At 40.5% G+C, this 18,567-nt stretch overlaps 1 protein-coding gene across 1 annotated transcript; it reads left to right on the forward strand.

The window, feature by feature from the left end:
- Positions 1–1,908: 1,908 nt before the first annotated feature.
- LOC309843219 (uncharacterized protein) lies at positions 1,909–17,961 on the forward strand (the record flags this gene model as incomplete). The annotated part of the gene is made up of 6 exons (XM_082688560.1): positions 1,909–1,994; positions 8,090–8,174; positions 10,546–10,641; positions 12,246–12,299; positions 17,256–17,302; positions 17,543–17,961. 6 exons carry the CDS (start codon positions 1,909–1,911, stop codon positions 17,568–17,570), a joined length of 396 nt encoding a protein of 131 aa, XP_082544686.1. The 3' UTR covers positions 17,571–17,961.
- Positions 17,962–18,567: the final 606 nt, after the last annotated feature.

The following is an 18,567-nucleotide window of genomic DNA, read 5'->3' on the forward strand; positions in this document are numbered from 1 at the left end:
AAGAAGGCTGTCATTTTTTCTTCAATTACAAAAGGCAAATATTTATTATTTATAAGTATTCGCCTTGTATAGGCTTAAATGTTATTTATGAACCTGTTGCACAGTGATTTTCAATGTAACTCATTATTTTTAGCCTTAGGGTGTTGTAAAGGAGCATGGATATATTTAATGACACTCTGCTAGTCAGCGCAATTACACTGTAATCATTATGTAAAATGTGCTATTAATTAAACCAATTTCTAGTTAGAACATTCGCTTCTGCAGGGCTTAATCTTAATCTTCAGCAATCTTTCTCTCTGTTTTTCACCTATTAATTATATGATTACTTTTTAAGTTAATATGATAGAATATGTTTTTATTTTTAGGCTGAACACTGCCAATTAGGAATATTTGTCAAATGGGTCTTGTGTTTATGGGTCAAAGCTTTCTTTTCCTTAAACTGGTAAAAAAAAAAAAAAAGGCTAAAAAGGTTATTTTGGGGAAAGTGGATATTTTTCATAAAATCAAACTCATATCTTCCCTTTCCTGCATAGCAGCCTTATTCACAAAATTAGTTTCATGACTTAACAAAAATACCATTTCATTTTACTTGAGTCATTTCAGCATTGAGTTTATGTACTTTAAAATGTCCTTCAACATCAGACTTACATTTAACATTAGCATTTTGTCAAGGAAACTCAAGGTAGGTAAATAGTTGGTATTTCTGGTGGGTGAAGGAGGTAAATGGCCTCACTGTTCAGGCCTTTCTACCACCCCTCTTCCAAAAGTCTTGCAATACTTCTATCACTGTGTTTGCAAAAATGGGGATGGGAAACCTGCTTCCTAATCTTTACTAACGATTCCTGCTACAGCATTTCTTTTCTTTTTAAGATTTTATTCATTTATTTGACAGACAGAGATCACAAGTAGACAGAGAGGCAGGCAGAGAGAGAGGAGGAAGCAGGCTCCCTGATGCGTAGAGAGCTCGATTCCAGGACCCTGAGATCATGACCTGAGCCGAAGGCAGAGGCTTTAACCCACTGAGCCACCCAGGCGCCCCACTACAGCATTTCTTAAAAATTGAAAAAAAAAAAAAAAAAAAGAAAGAAAGAAAGAAAAAAGAAAAAAACTTCTCTCTCTCTCTCTAGAATGACCCCTGGTGGAAGGGAAGTAAGAACAAAAGGAAGGGAACAGGCTTAGTACCCAGAAGCATGACAAGTGGGAAATGGCTAACACCTTGTCTTCTCGCTTGACACACCGTTCATCTGAGAGGAGGAGAGAAGAGTTTCACTTTTTAATTTAATTTTCTCTCAGTTTCTACTCATGGATTGGAAGAATTAACTTTGTTACGATGGCCTTTTACACAAAGCGATCTACAGGTTCAATGCAATCCTGATCAAAATTCTAACGGCATTTTTTACAGAAACAACACAAACAATCCTCAAATGTGTGTGGAACCACAAAGGACCCTGAGTAGCAACAGCAGCGACGAGAAAGAAGGAAGCGGAAGGCCTTGGGCTTCCTGACGTCAAACTCCCTTAGGAGGCTATAGTAACCCCAGCAGAGCGGTCCTGACCTAAACCCCGACACACGGCTCGACGCAGCAAGATGGAGAGTCCAGAAATGAACACGCGCCTAAACGGTGCGGGCCAACCGGAGAGCCACACGGACACCATCTTACACCACTGACAAAAACTAAAAACGCCACAGTTCGCCACATCAAGTCCTTCCTCTAAAGGGCCCTGAGTAGTCAACCGCACATAGGAAGCTGCTTCTCACTTCTCCTTACCTTCTCCTCCCCGGCGGGGCCTGAGGAAACCGAGCTCCTGTCACCGTCGTGGGGACCCCACCTCATCCTGAAACTGAGCCTGAGCCTCCTTGCAGGTCCTGAGGAAACCCGGCTTCCGTCAAGTGTGCTCGTGGAGACGCATGCACGTGGAGACACGTCCAGGCCAGAACACGCATGCGCGGGCGGTCAGCGGAGGGTTCTCGGCTGCCCCCTGGCGGCCCTTAGGGTAGTGCAGGACTTGCTAAGCTCAGGTGGCACCTTTTCCCTACAGTCCTGCTGAATCCCGTCAACTTTGAAATTCCAACAGAAATGAAGTTAAATCCCCGGTGTCTTACTAAAAATAGTTAAGGAAACCATAATTTAACTGGAAATCATATGGGGTGAAATGAATCAGACACAAACTGTAACTTACACCGAAATGCACACAAAATTGTCCATAGCCAAGTTTAAAATGCAAACATAGAAAGTTCTGAAGGAAACATAAAAGAAAATCTACATGACGTTGGGTTTGGTGATAACTTTTAACACTAAACATCAAAAGCCTATCCACAAAACAAAAAAGCTGAAAATGTGTACTTTATAAATCTAAAACCTCTACTCTGTGTAAAGACTCTGTTCAGAGAGATAGAAGACAAGGCACAAACTGAGAGAAACTATTTGAAAAATACACACCTGATAAAGGATTTGTATTAAAAATACACAAAGAACTCTCAGAATTCAATAATAGAAAAAAATCCCATTAAAAATCTGGTTAGATTTTTGTCTGTCTGAATATGCACCTTACCAAAGAAAATATACAGATAGTAAATAATCATACAAAAATATCCTCAACATCATATATCGTTAGGTAATTACAAGTTAAAACAATAGTAAGATAGCACTGCACCTATTGGAACTGCTGTGAATACCCAAAATATGAAAATACAAACTGCTGGCGTATGAAAAGCAATAGGAACTCTTCTGTTAAAAAAAAAACAAAATTCAACTGAGTAAATTTGAAGATCTAAATGGCTTTATTAAACAGCTTGCAAATTGGGCAGCCTCCCATTTGGAAACTACTGGGATGGTCTCTAGAAGAGTTTTAAAAATTCTGAACAGTTGAATAAAAGCAAGAATCTACTTCAAATGGATAGGAAAATAGATCCCAGAGGAGACAGTTTTGAATCACAGTTACAAGTTGCTGGGAAGTTCTCTACAACCTTCATCTTTGTCCTTTAGGTGAAACAGAGTGCTATATAAAACTGTGCAGGGATGATTTTAATGGGAGTTGAAAAACAGAGTCTCTTATCAATATTTAAATTCCTGTGTGCACCCTGCCCCTTCTATAAACCGTGAGGCTTGGTCTTCTACTTCAAAATTTCTGGAGTTGGCTCATGAAAAACTTTTGGAAGGCCCAAGGATTCTGATTGTCGCTCAGTGCCCTAATGAAATGCTTTTATTTATCTTGCTTGCTGCCTCGGGTTGACACTGACAAGATCAATCACACCCTGCCAGTCTATTAACATGGCTGCACCTGTTTAAACCATTCACATGTTGTAACTCAGAAGTTGGGAATCAAAAGCAGTGTTATTTATATACTTCTTTAACTTGTCCCATACTACAAAAATTCCACCCTGACACCATCTGCTAAGGAACAGGATTTATTTATGAGCATGAAACACCTACTGAACCGGTATCAAATCCAGCCAACAGTTATCACGTTATGAAGCATCCAACAAAGCCCTATGGCCTTGTTTCCAAATGATTAATTTCCCTTGGTTGCTGATTTTAGTTACAATAGACTTACTGTGAAAAGTTATGTGGTGTCGATGTCAGAAATTCTCTGCCTAATAAGGAAAGGACAATGAAAGGGGGATAGAATTTTCAAATGGAGCCAAGTTCAAGAGTCTTAAAAGAAAAAAACTGATAAATTAAGAAATTTGTATCATAAAAATACAATAAACAAGGACAAATGGGGGAAATATTTGCCTCATATATAACAAAGGGCTAATGGTTCAATATACAAAGAGGCTTTACAAATCAATAAGGCTAATACCTCAATAGTAAAAAGGAGAGAAATGAAAACATGAACAGCATAGAACAAATCTGAATAGTTGACAAACATATGGAAAAGATGTTCACCTTCACTCTCATTTTTTAAAATGAAGATCACAACAATAAGAATATACCATATTTATCAGAGAGGTACAATTTTTAAAGTTTAATGATACTGGAATTAGAATATGGGGAGACAGGCATTCCCACACAGAGTGTCTCTATGAGAATCAGTGTCATCTCTTTAGCTGGAATTTAGAAATAACCATCAAGATGTAAAATGTGCACCCTTTGACCTAGTTCCATACCAGAATGGATATATGCCCATAAGAAAGCAACAATGTATGTATGTATAAAGGGATTTGTTGCAGCCTAGTTTATAAACACTGAAAACTGGAAATACTTCAATAACAGTAAGAAGAGGCTGGTTAAGTAATCATGGTACAGCCATGCAGTGAGATACTATGTAGCTATGAAAAAAAAATAAGGTCAGGGCACCTGGGTGGCTCGGTCAGTTAAGCCTCTGCCTTCGGCTCCGGTCATCATCTCAGGGTCCTGGGACTGAGCCCCACACCAGGCTCTCTGCTCAGCAGGAAGCCTGCTTCCCTCTCTCTCTCTCTGCCTGCTTCTCTGCCTACTGTTGATCTCTCTGTCAAAAAAAAAAAAAAAAAAAAAGAAAGAATAAGGTAGATATCTATACCTAGATATAGATATATAGAGATATAGATTATAGCTATATACAGATAGATATATACATATCTAGGTGTGAAATGATTTCCAGGCTGTGTGACATTAAGCAACTTACTTAATCTGTGCCTCAGACTCCTCATCTGTAAAATAATAAACTTTAAGAGTAAATAATTATCAAATATAATAATTAAGCATAAAAATTTTAATAATGGCACCTATGTCAAAGGACATTGTGAGGAAAAAATAAGTTAACCTATATAAAAATGTTTAGACCAGCTTACACATTATAGATAATAAATGTTAATTATAAATATTATTCTTGCTGTTATATATTTGTATGTGAAAAAAACAAATTTCAAGAAGGTATGTAGAAGGGAAAAGCACTGTGTGAGAAAAGAAATGCACAGATGTCTCTAGAAAGATACATAAGAACAACTGAAAGTGGTTCATCCAGAGTGAGAGACTTCTACTGTTTACTTTATACCCTTCCCTGTGACCTTGTACTAGTTTTATAATATTAAAAAAATGCAAAAACAAAATGAAAAAGAAACAGTGTAGGTGTTAGGGATTTCGTCAAGATGAAGACAAAGAAAGATGTTCTTCTGGCAGATATTATTCATCACTCACTCACTGAAAGAACGTTTGTTGAATATCTACTGTATTATAGGCACTAGTTATAAAAGATGAATAAGATATGATGATATGATTCTCACAAGTGCATTGTCTAAAGGGGGAGAGAGACTCATAAGAAAAATATTCAAATTGCTGAGGGAACCCAGAGACGGAAGTAATAAATTTTGGTGGTAATATCTGGCTGGATTTTAAAGGAGGAATAAGGAGTTTTGCCGGTGAACATACAAAGTTGAAAAGACAAAAATATTATATGTTGAGAAAAATCAGAATCGTGGTTGTTCCCAGGGTAGAAGGGGGATTGATCGAGACAGGGGCACAAGGGAACTTTTTGAGGTGCTAGAAAGGTTTTATATCTTAATAGGGGTATAGGTTACATAAATACGTGCAGTTGTCAAAACTGACCAAACTGTGCAATTAAGATATATGGATTTCACTGTATTTATATGTAGTATATGTGTCTGTAGTATAGAATATACTTTAACTTTAAAGGAAAAAAGTGGGGGAAAAAAGGATGAATGTGCCAATGAACGGGTAGGCACAGAGAGGGAAAGAGAGGGTGCCATTATAGTTAAAGATGCAATATCACTAGCAAGAAAAGGAGAGGGAAGACTGGAATCAGAGGGTGGAAGGGGCAGGAAGGCTCATCTTGGCAATGTGATTATGCGTGATAGTCCCACGCAACAGAGGGCTTCACATATCTGATAGGAAGGCAGCGCACTCCCTATGTTCAAGGAGCTTCCATTCCAAAAGAGGGGAGCCTCCCAGTACAGGAAGGTGTGCCTTGCTTCGATTCAGGGCACTGAAGACTTGGAACTCCTCATTCCAAGGAGTCCATGCCTGCTCATACCTATAGGAAAGCCTCCATCACCAGGTCTTGCTGAGCTTGGCATAATGGCAGATGCAGTCTTCACATGAGAGTGGCCTGCCCTTGAACGATTTCTCCAAGGACTAAGCACAGCATTCTTGGCTCTCAGGTGTGTGACCACATCTTCTTGCTGCCTCTCTTATGTCATGAGTGAGCTTCTCTCATAGACCACTTGGGGACAAACCCTCTTCTCTCATTTCTGGGCCCATCCTGCACCTGGATTCCCTCTCCAGGCCTCAGTAAAGTCAAACTGTTATCTTCTAGCTGGATTTCTCCTGGTCCCTAGAGGACTGTTTGTTTTGTTTCTGTTTTTTAAAAATATAATTTGTTTTTTAGAACAGTTTTAGGTTGACAGAAAATATGTTTGTCCACCCCCCTCCCCAAGTTTCTGTTATTATTAACGTCATCCATTAGTGTGGCATATTTGTTACAATGGATGAACAATTATTGACACATTTATTATTATTGTTATTTTCACTATTATTATTTAAGTAGGCTCCATGCCCATTGAGAAGCCCAACGTGGGGCTTGAACTCACACCCCTGAGATCAAGACCAGAGCTGAGATCAAGAGTTAGGCACTTAACTGACTGAGCCACCCAGGTGCCCTGATACATTATGATTTATTTATTTTTTTGATACATTATTATTAACAATATTATTAACCATAGTTTTCTCCAGGATTTAGTCTTTGTGTTATATGTTCTTTGGGTTTTGACAAATGCATTATTTCCTATATCTACCATTACAGTACCACACAGAAGAGTTTCATTGCTCCAAAAATGCCCTGTGCTCTGCCTATTCACTCCTTCCCACCCCCACTTCCCACCCTTGAACTGCAGCCAACCATTGATCTTTTTACTGGTCCTATAGTTTTGACATGGAAGGTTTTAAGGTTCTTAGAAAGACTGACAACTTGTGAAGTCTTTTGCCCAGATTATTACAATATATACAGTCTAAAATACATCTACTTCCTACTTTAGATTATCTTCTGAAATATTATAAAGGAAAGGAGAATATTTGCACTGTCCAGTTAATTTAGTATATAAACAGTTATTTATTCATTCATTCACTTATTCATTCAACAAATCAACCAATATTTCTTATATCTTTTTATGTGCCAATCATTGCAATACACCAAGGTTGGGCAAAATAATTCACTCTAGAGGCAATAGGATACAGTGGAATAAGTAAGTACCTAATATTCAAAAGCATAATTCTTGGTATTTATAGAGCACTTACTATGTGATACACAATGCTGATACCCTTTAAAAGCATTATTGCAGGTAATTCTCCTAATAAAAATCCTAGGAGGGAGAAACTATGATTATTCCCATTTCAGACCCAAGGAAAGAAAATGACTTGTTAAAAGTCTTACAGGTAAAAACTGTGGAGCTGAAACTTGGGCCCTTTTTCCCTCTTCCTTACAGCTCCAAAGCCCACACTTCTAACCACTACTCCATACTATTTGAGAATGTGGTGGTCCTGAGTTCAAATCCCTTTACTGGCTATTTGACTTTGGACAAACCACTTACTGTTTTAGAGATTCCACCTAGTCACTCATTTAGCTGGAGTTCCCTTTCTCTCATTTCTATTTGGAAAAAATAAACTCTTCTTTTGAAGTGTAGCTCTTAGAGAGGCAGATCCACCAGGATCTCCCCAGCTTTATCTGCCCCCCTCCCCCACAACTACTCTGACTGCTCTTCTCCCTTCCCAGACCCTCCCCACTGGGCTTGTTTGCCTTGAGTACAGTCCATGACTCAGTCTGTAGCACTTTTTAATTCTGGATGTTCACGTCTCTCTTACTTTACACTAGTATTTCTTAGCCTTTCTCATATAATTTCTGCCATATTCATGCACCATCTATATGTTATCTTCTTAGTCTCTTTCTTTGAGTCCATTCACTTTTTTGTTTGTTAGCCCTGAATAGTCATATTCCAGCAACCATGAATGCAAAGGGCTAGTAATGTATTTTTCCTAATATGCATTAAAATAAATGCTTAGCTGTTCAAATAAAAAAAATACTGTGCTACATAAAATTATCTCACTACCACCAGATATTCATAGGGAAACCAGCTTTAGATGGACACCTTTCTGAAGGGTGGGACTTGATCTTGTTCATCTTGTATCCCCAGACCTAACACAGCTCTTGGAACACAGTGAATGCTCCACAAATGTTTGCTGGGTAAGTGAAACTTAAACGAGTGAGTGGGTGGGTGAATGAATAGGATTTTGGAGATGGTCTCTAGACTTCCATCAATGCTTTCTTGAAGTTTATGGAATTGATGGCCATGGAGCTGGAGATCAATAGGAAATTTTGAGTTTTAATGACTGTGGTGTGCTGGTCACTGGGTTAGTCCTCGGGGAGGACTAGCCAATTACATAGGAGGAATGTACAGGCCAAACCAGCATCACTGTGTGTAACCCAAAGAGGTGGTAGTTGCCCACCTAGCATGAATTTGAGGGGCTTTGGAAAGGCCATCTGTTATCACTGGTAATCTATTTCTTGATGGGAAATATTACCTTCTACCTTTTAAAGTCCAGGTAGGGACTTTAGAGTCCTGGGTGGTTCAGTTGGTTAAGCCTCTGCCTTCAACTCAGGTCATGATCCCAGGGTCCTGGGATTGAGTCCCGCATCAGGCTCCCTGCTGAGCAGGATCCCTGCTTCTCCCTCTCTCTCTGACACATAAAGAAAGAAATCTGAAAAAAAAAAAAAATTAAGGCACATATCTCAAATTCCTTTAAAATAAACTGATTCTTGGTTGTCTTAAAGTAAGGTCCCTTTGTGGATAGGTTTGAATGAAACTTGCTAAAGACAAACTCAGCTCATTTCTCAAGTTGACTCAAGCCTGGCAAACAGGGAAAAAGGAAAGAAAGGAACTTATTGACTGTCAAGAACTGTGCTGGGCATTGGGAATAGGGAGGTTAAATGACTTGTTTATGGTCATTCCAGCCCCAAGTTGTTGGACCTAAGATTTGGACATAAGGGTCATGTTGTCTGTGCAATACATCCCACCAAATCCTTTATGCAGACAGAAACTTATGTCTGCCACACCTACTCCTGTAGAAAGAGAAATGGCTTCCCTTTATAAAGAGGTTAATAGCATGAGTTAAAGAAGGTAAAATTCTTAACCCAAAACCTGGTCCACAGAAAGTACTCAATAAATGGTGTGATTTTTAATAATCTCAGCTATGCTATCAATGGCTTAGAAATGGGATATTGTCAGGTTCACAGCTGAGATGGTTAAAGGGAAATCTAGTGCCGAGATACTCAAGTAAGAAGTATTGTTTTCATAGTCTTAAATTAAGTTAGCCCCAATGAAATGGATGCAACTGAAGGATATGAATAGTAGAGTAACTTGATTTACATCTTAAAAGGATTACTTTTCGGGGCACCTGAGTAGCTCATTGGTTTAGCATCTGACTCTTGATTTTGGCTCAGGTCATGATCTCAAGGTTGTGGAATAGAGCCCTGTGTCAGGCTCCCTGATCAATGGGGAGTCTACTTGTCTCCCTCTCCTTCTGCCCCTCTCCTGGCTCATGCTCTTTTTCTCAAATAAATGAATAAATCTTAAAAAAAAAACAAAAAACGGTGGGCGCCTGGGTGGCTCAGTGGGTTAAGCCGCTGCCTTCGGCTCAGGTCATGATCTCAGGGTCCTGGGATCGAGTCCCGCATCGGGCTCTCTGCTCAGCAGGGAGCCTGCTTCCCTCTATCTCTCTCTCTGCCTGCCTCTCCATCTACTTGTGATCTCTCTCTGTCAAATAAATAATAAAATCTTTAAAAAAAAAAAGGGGGATTACTCTTAGCTTCTGCGTTGAGGCCAGGAGGAAGAGTAGGCTCAGGAAGACCTAGTACTATTTATTACAAGACAGGCAAGAGGTGATGGGGACTCAAAACATGATAGTAGCTGTGGAGATGATGAGAGGTGGTCAGGTCTGGTTTTACTTTGAAGATAAAGCCAGTTGGATGTCCTGATGCCCTGAAGGCGGGTGTGAGAGACAGAGAGATGTCCAGGATGGCTCAAGGTTAATGGCCTAAAAATAAACTAACCTCCTTCCCTCAATGACATATGTATTGAGGGAGAGGTATGGGTTTTCTTTCCTAAGCACCCAGAGATCCAAGAAGTCACCTGAGTGATCACCAGGAATGAAATGCCACTGCAGCTTCACTCAACACAGAGCCATTTGCTTGAAGAGCAGAACTCATGGGAAACAGAGAGATGCGGGAGGAGGGACAATGCAGCTGTAAGCTGTTTTTGTTTTGTTTTTTTTTCCCCCCTTGAGTTTCCCTACTTTCTTGCCTTTCTTCCCCATATTTATCAGTCCAGCCTTGGGGCAAGCTCCCACCCTCACCCCCAGTGTGTAGGGAACACCCTTTTATGTGGGTTATGTGGGCCTGATCCTTATGAATGCATATTTAGGAAATATTTTTCTCCCTACCAGTCTCACTCGGATGGAATGTTTCGATGGTCCAGGCACCTGGGAAGCGATCTGTGTTTCCTGAGGGCTGCAGGCATTCTCTTCCCTAACTTCATTTCCAGCCTGCTTTTTTCCAGATGAATCTACGGAACATATTCAGCCTCACACGGAGGAGGAAGGTTTCTGAGGAAAGGGCAGGCAGCCTGCAAACTCCAGCTGGCGAACTGTTTGCGGTAACTCTATTTTTAATATACATTGCTGACCCTAATGATGGTCTATTGAGATGAGGGCAAGAAATGTCTGATCAAGTGGAGATTAATTTTTGACTGTGTCGCCCTGAATGCATGAAAATGCACTCCTTTTTCTATTTAGACTCCCAGGATGCTTTGATTGATTGACTAGTTTACAAATGAAGGTGATAAAATTAGGTTGAAGACCACATACATTTCTTAAAATGAGGCTGGCTGGTCGTGGAGACAATGAGGTTTGGACAGATTGTATTGCTGGTTTAGGCAATCTTCTGAGCATGTCAAGATTTATAGACCTGTACTGTAATGTTACAATTGCAGCTCACTGATATAGGTTTCTTTTCAAATTCTTTCCCATTTTATTTGAAAAAGGCCATTAGAGAGTTATAGACTATTGAAAAAGCTTTTTCTTTGCTAACCCTTAATAAACTCTTCCAAACAAGGACTACTGCATTTTTATATTAAATTTAGACCAAAATCTATAAAACATGTTATCCCAGGTTGGATAATTTGATTATTATTATCTAAATGGAGTTATGGTTCATATTGGTTTGCAGTAATGTACATAGTAAATAAAATGTAAGTTGAGATTTGTATAAGATCACAGGACACTGCGTTTTCTTTCTGTTGTCTTTTTTTTTTTTTTTTTCTGTGAGCCCTTCTTTGAGAAATATCAGCCAATTTTCCCTAAGATGAGAAATTAAAGAGAAAAAGAAAAAAGAGGGCCCAGTGGTGAAATTAATGCTGCGTTGTACTAAAAACAAATTGCTATTAATATTTACTTGTTCTCATCATAATAGAGGCAAGCTACAAATGTCTTAGGAGTTACCCAACTAATAAGATTTACCAAGGGAACCAAAAAGCATGAGGAAATACTCAGCAGAATTAGAAACAATTATTCCATTGTAAGTTATGATGTGAGAAATAATAGATGAGATTCTGAAGTTATTTATGAATTAGTCAATTCTGTTTCATACATTTTTGCCATCAAAATAACTTATGAAATCATTTTCCAGGCCCATAGCATTTTATGAGAGCTCTGCACTCAGTTAAAGATTTTCTTCTAGGGCTTTCTGCAGCTACTCTGAATTCTTTGGTGGTGCCCAGATTTCGACCTAAGTTCTCCACTGTGAAGGCAACCTATTGGCTGGGTTTCGAACCTCCCTGAGCCCTCCATGCTGGGATTGCACAGCTAAGGCAGAGATTCTAAGGATTTTTTTCGGTTTAGCAGGAGGGACTCCAAGACAGTCGAGAGTGTCAGATAAGGTGCAATAGGTGAGGGGCTCAGCCTGGGACCTGGCACTCAGCAGGCGCTCAGAGATCATAACGATTGTCATGGCTGATATCACTTTTGCCATGCCTCCTGTCTCCAGGGGCAGGATAATCATGAGACAAGTCCAGTTTAGGTTGTTGCTAACATGCTATACAACCTTGAGCAAATCCCTTAGAATCTCTGTTCCTCTCTCCTTGGGATGCCAGCTACTTCTAGGAGCCATTTTCTCCAGACCAACAAAGTGATGGATTGGAAAGCTCTTTGAGACGTCTAGGGTGATGTAGCAACATCAGTAATTATTTTTAATCGTTACTAGGTGCCTGCTCTCTGGCCTTTGGAAGAGTGGAAAGTGGACCACGGTGAACAGTCAGTAAGTGTGGGGGACCTTCCCCAACTGCTGAGGGCAGTTTACAAGGGGGTTGCCAGTGTGAGTGAAAGGATTTAAGGGGGCTGGGGGTCAAGTGGTTTGAAGAACCCAGCGAAGCCCCAGACTGCTGTCACTGATTTAGTTTAGAAGTGGATGAACTTTGAAATGCAGAACATCATTTCTGCAGAAGGTCGTCATATTTCTTGATGATTTACACGGAGAAGTCTGAAACTGTGCTGGGTTCATTTTAGATCCTCTAGTGCCAAGAGAAAATATGCTGATGGAAGGAATAGTGCCTGGGTGGCGGGTAAAGATTCTGAGTGCCAGAAGAAATGGCAGAAATGGACCGAGTCGGTTTCAGTAAAAACGCTGATGGAATCCACGGGCCTTCTCCATCCCTTTCCGGGAAACTTTGCAGTTTGGAGTTTTATAGACAAGAATCCCTCAACTGACTTTTATCTTCATGCAGCCAAGGACCTCTCAGCACTGTTTGTTCAGATTGCGGCTGGGAGATGGGGTATAACTTCCCTTTAGGCAGAAGTCCTATATATTGCCTCTCACCCAGGAGGCCCCACGTGAGGACCCACCTCCACTCCTCGCGCCGGCTTCAAGAAGTGGTCTGCAGTCCAACTGCATGAAAGAAATTAAAAAATCTGACTCGAGGTTGCTGCTTCTCAAATATACTCATATATCCGTATTTGAAATGTTCAAAAGCAATGTCGATCTTTTTCAGTGCTTTCTGTCATTTAAATAGGTCATTTGTGTATAAGAATATACATTTTTTCTTTTTCATTTTGAGGGAAAAAAGAAAGATGTAGGCTGTATACATTTTAATTTTTCATGAACTGACTCTCATGGGAAAAAGATTGCCCATGACTGGAGTGTAGACAAAGTAGAATCCCAGGCAGCAGAGAAAATCATACTGAATGGGAGGGGACTAGGTCCAGGCATCCAGTGGCAGCAAAACTGACAGACTGAAGGCTCTAAGGTGTGGGTGGAATAGAGGCAGGGGTTCTTCTGCACCAAAGGGGTTCTCCTAACAATTGTCTCATGAGGCACACTTAATGAGGTTGCTGCCATGTTCCTTGTTACAGAGGAAGGTGCGTGCTTCCTGCCTTCCCATCACACTTTTGATGCCCTGCAACACACACAATGACATCAGTTGCAGTGACAAGAGACACAGTCCATTCTGCTCTGGCATGATGTCATTAGCCTATTGGTAATCTTTCTAAATGTTTGCCAGAAAGATATGAAATCTTAGCAACAGAGGCACTTAAAGGTTTGGATAAGTTTGAAACACAGCGATTTTTCAATCTTATAAACCAACCAATCCAGCGGCCTGTTAGTCTACAAGTGTCTGCCATCTTTCTCATGGTGTCAGAGAAAATCGAGTGACGGATCACTTTTTGGTGTCACTGCTCGAGACCGGTGACAATCAGTGAAATGATTGTGTCTGCCTCTACACATATCTGTAATTGATTGCCTAAACCCTACGACTCTCTTTCCCAGTTGATATGATGGAACATTGGAGTGAAATCACTCTCGATGAGGAGGAGCCAGGTCCATTTGTTATTTACTTCCCTGCCTGCTTCTTTCTCCCCATCCAGTGCCAATTGTCCCCCAAGAGCACATTATGGTAATCAGCTGGAATGTATGTATAGGAATCAATCAAGGTGAGAGCCGTCGCAAGAGTTATGACATTACAAAGTCTGTTTGTAACTTTTGATTTATGGAAGATTTTCCATTTTATAAATTGGGAGTGAGGCATGTTGGGATGGCTTAACCCTTGAATTCCCTTACAAGAAAATTCACCGGGCATTAAAGCTAATAAACGATAAGGCATTTTAATTATCTAGGGCCTAGAGCCAATCTGAGTTGCTGCACGTTTGGCTTGTGACTCTGGGTACATCATCCCACTCTCTCAACACATTCCTTATTCTTCTTACAAAAGAAAATTGGCTTCCTTTCTGGAGAGTAAAGACATGCAATACATATCCATGAAGAACTGACACCGACACACAATGATTTCTTCCACCAGGAGCCTGAGAAACAACCATACCGTAGTAGCAGTCCCAGGGAACCTCCCCGTTCTGATTGTCATATGCAGAGAGGATATGACTCAGGGAAAGGATGTCACGAATGCCGACTCGGAGGCCCACAAGACATACGCCATCCTGGCCTCATCCCTTTTAATTGCTTACAGGGCTGCTGGAGGCCAGGGCATAGCCAGGTTCAAGCTATTTTCCCAAAATGGACAAAGCAACGTCTAGTGTTTTGTTATTAATAACTATGCGTGTTGAGGCTTGGCAGGTGTCACAGTCATATTTTTCAAGAAGGCGGGAAACAAAACACTATCACTTGCTGATCATATTAAAATCGAGACCTTCTTCTTCATCTCATGCATCAGTCATTACCACACTTCACAAAGTATGCTGAGCTGGTATGAGGAGTCCCATTCTTCAGATGCGGTAGCAGAGCCAAAAAGATGAAATACATTTGTCTGAGAACATACCGCTGGTTAGCAGTAGCTCAGCAGTGGAGGCCAGGCCTAGTCCAGGGCTTTGTCAGTGAACTGAATTTAATTTGCATTTGGGATGCCCACCACGTGCAGGACTCGGTTCTAGATGTGCTTCCTTCTTGCCCCAATTTCTGGAGAACAACCATCCCCCAACGCATCTAGGGTCGCCCAGCTGGGCATTTTAGGTTTCATCATTCTGACCCAGTAGCTGGCTGACCCCCTTCACAGACCAGTCTCTGCTTCATGGTGCACTGTGATTGGTTCATCCTGGCGTGCTCCAGACTGATGAGGAAGACGTGGTTTCCTTTGGTGGAGAATGAGCTCAGGGAAGAAAAATATTTGTCCTGTTCCAAGGTCACTGGGAGGCCCTTCTTTCAATCTGCTTTTTGCTTGGCAATCTTACCACATTATTTTGTGTTGAACTAAAGTTCTGTTTCTTTTTTTATTAGCACGGTGGACCTATTCTGCTTAAGCTCCCTTTTTTTCTTAATGTGAATCTTAAAGCTAATAAGAATGCAGATCCCAGCAGACCCACTCTCTCTCTTATAATCCATTAGGAACGTGAGATCGCCGTCTCTGGAAAACTTAAAAAACCATTTAAAAACAAAAAGATGAATAAATGAAAATGTTATGAACCTGGAAATGTTAATTAAGCCATTCTCAAGGAACAGGCTTTCCAGCCCAGATTAAAACATCCCATCACTTTTAAGTAGTTAACATCTTTCTCCTTGAAATAAGTCCAAATTAAGGACAAAATCATTATAAAAAGAAATAGTAAAGAGACCAGAAAATGGTGTTAAGAATTTGGCTATCGACTGACGTACTCGAGTTAGAGGAAACCACGAAGGCCAAAGCTGTAAAGTGGAGTCTATTTCCAGACGTACTGTAGTTATTGCCAAGCAATCGTCTGGGTACCTTGATGGAGAGTCAGAGGATGTAGAAGCTCACAGATCATCCCATTGAATCTTTCCACTTTTTTTTTTAGATCAAGGAACTGAGAGTCAGAGAGGGTTAGTCACTTTTTGTAAGTCATTAAACAGATCGGAGGCTAGAACCTAAAACAGACTCGCAATCTAGTGCTCTTCCCATTGCCTACACCCTTGAGCAAGATGATCTCGAGACAGTAATAATAATAGCAACAACAACAATAACATTTTTAAAGGTACCAAATCTATGCCATGTTACCTAAAGATCTGTCTCCCAGACTTCCTCCTTTTCCAGGAAAGAAAGAGAACAGAGTCTTATTCAGCCAGCAATCTTAACCCTCGGGAAACACAGACACAAAGTATAATACTGAGTCCCCACAATAGATGTAACAAGGACCATGCACTAAATGTCATTCACTCAGCCCCATGGAAGGTGTCTGCAGTCTCCACTCAGTATTATTCATTCCATTTGACATATAATTCCAAGAAGATTTGAGGCAGAAAGTTAGTTGGTAGCAGCCTGACAGCAAGAAGAGGTAGCTGTCATATCTTACGGATGGCCGTTAGAATTGACAATTGGTAGCCTAACAGTGAGGGAGCAGATGGGAAAACTATAAAACTAGACGTAAGAACTAAAAGTACAGTAATATGGGGCCATTTCATTTCGAGGCAAAAAGCTCTACAAAAGTGTCACCACTGTCAACGCACTGCAATGATAACTAACGACGATAACTTTGTTTTGTTGAACACCTACTATGTGTGAGGGAGGGTACTAGGTATTTTCATAGATTGTTTCTAAACTTCACAACCCTGCAAGGAAGGTAATGTCATCCTCATTTCGTTAATAAGGAAACCGAAGTTAAAAAAATAAAAGTCAAGAATCACACCCAGGATCACAAGATGGATAAAAGGCAGAGTGAAGATTTGAACAGGAGAGATCAGAATCCCAAATCTATGTTCTTTCTTTTTGCTCTGTGACTCAAATCCATCTTCAAGACCTAGAGCAGGATGGAAAATGAAACATCACATATGATTTCTCTATAAAGGGGAATGAGGGGAATGAACTACATTTTAGAATATCCCAGCCACATATACGCCTCTTGCATAGAATATGTAAAAAGCACAACAGTTTCTCAATTAATTGGCATCATTGAGAAATGAGGTTGTTATGGAACATACCCAACTTTTGCAGAAAATTTAAGCTTTCCTTTGAGTTCTAACACTTAAAAATGCTCATTCCTCTGTTAGAGTCCTTCTAAAATGTTCCATATACTTCCCACTTCTAGCATAGCATGGAAACCTCTCTCCAGTAGGCTGGGCCTCAAGAGCTCGCAGACTGGTTTGGGACACAAACCTGTAAACAATCCAGTGGTGAGAAGGTGTAAACGAAGTCCTGAGGGAACCGAGAGGAGGCATTAACTTTGCCTGGCAGATACAATAAGTAAAAATAAATCTCAACTTCAACATAGTCCCTGGGCATAAAACATTTAAAAATATTTCATTTTTGTTTTCCAGAAGAAAAACAAGCAGCTGTCAAGAGTCACTGCAAAACAGCCATCACCGTAAGTAAGCAACTCCGAGAGTGGTTCAGTGTGAGCTTGTGTGGTCACTGAATGACCCATCATTTGGCTTCCTGGAGGTGTATGGAATGGGAGCTCTCGTCCTGTAGAAAAGACAGCAAGCTGATTTGTGGGGCTTAATATGGATTTACATGGGACTTGAAATTTTTCTGTCCTGATGTACACCTTTCTGGATCTGTATAAGAATGTCATGAGTAAAACTACCATTCTTTCTCCTTTTAGGTGGAAAAATGAAGCCCAGAGAAATTAAGTAACTTCCCGAGGTTAACACAGCCGGCCATTATCCAAAACAGAGCTAGAACTCAGGACTCTCAACTATTGGTACAGTCTGTTTCTAGGATGAGGTGCTATCTCCTGTGCAAGTTGCCCTGGTTTAACTGCTTATTCTTCCCTGCACCTACCAATGTAGGAGGCAATTTCTCTGCTTGCGATGGTATATACTAAGCATTTGTAGGCATCTTGAGGGTTAAGAAGGCATACCCTTGTTCAGCTCCATTCCACCAGCTCACCTAATTAGAAGACTTTCTAATTGATTTGTTCAATTACGTAGTTTTGAGCATCTACTACATGCTAAGCACTTGTAGTCTAGAGACATTGTGAAGAGCACCCTCCCCTCAAAAAACAAAACAACAAGAAGCGCCTTCTCTTCCAGGCACAGATACAACCATATCTATACAAAGGCAGGCTGTGGTAAATGTCAGCTCTAATAGAGGCACAGGCAAAATACTAGGGAAGCGCAAAAGGGAGACTGATTCTGACTGGTGAGTGAAAGGACGATGAGAGAGTATCTTGGAACACTTCCTGGAGCCAAGACATTCTGACAGACATTCACAACTGAGTACTTTATTTTGTAGAGTTCTGGATTAGTCTGCTATTGCTATGACAATGGGGTCTAACCAACAACCCCCAAATATCATTAGCTTACAATAGCAAACATTTATTTCTTGCCTATAAGTCTGTGGGTCTCTGGGGAAGCTCTGCTTTAAGCTACAGATCTCTGTTAAAGTAGCTTCATGTGTTTCTCATTTTGGGGCCCAGACTAAGGAGCAACAGCTTTCTGTCGAAAGTACACTCTTTAACGGCGTAGGGCAAGGGCACAAGAGAGGCTACCCATTTCTTCATGGGAGAAACATGCAATGTCTCATTAGCCTCTACCTGGAACTGGGACACTGTCACTTCTACCCATTTTCCGTTGTTTATAGCAAATTACATGGCCAAAGTCAATGGATGGAACAGGGAATGTACTT

This window comes from Mustela nivalis, assembly GCF_964662115.1.
Source record: "Mustela nivalis genome assembly, chromosome: 10".
Taxonomy (NCBI): Eukaryota; Metazoa; Chordata; class Mammalia; order Carnivora; family Mustelidae; genus Mustela; species Mustela nivalis.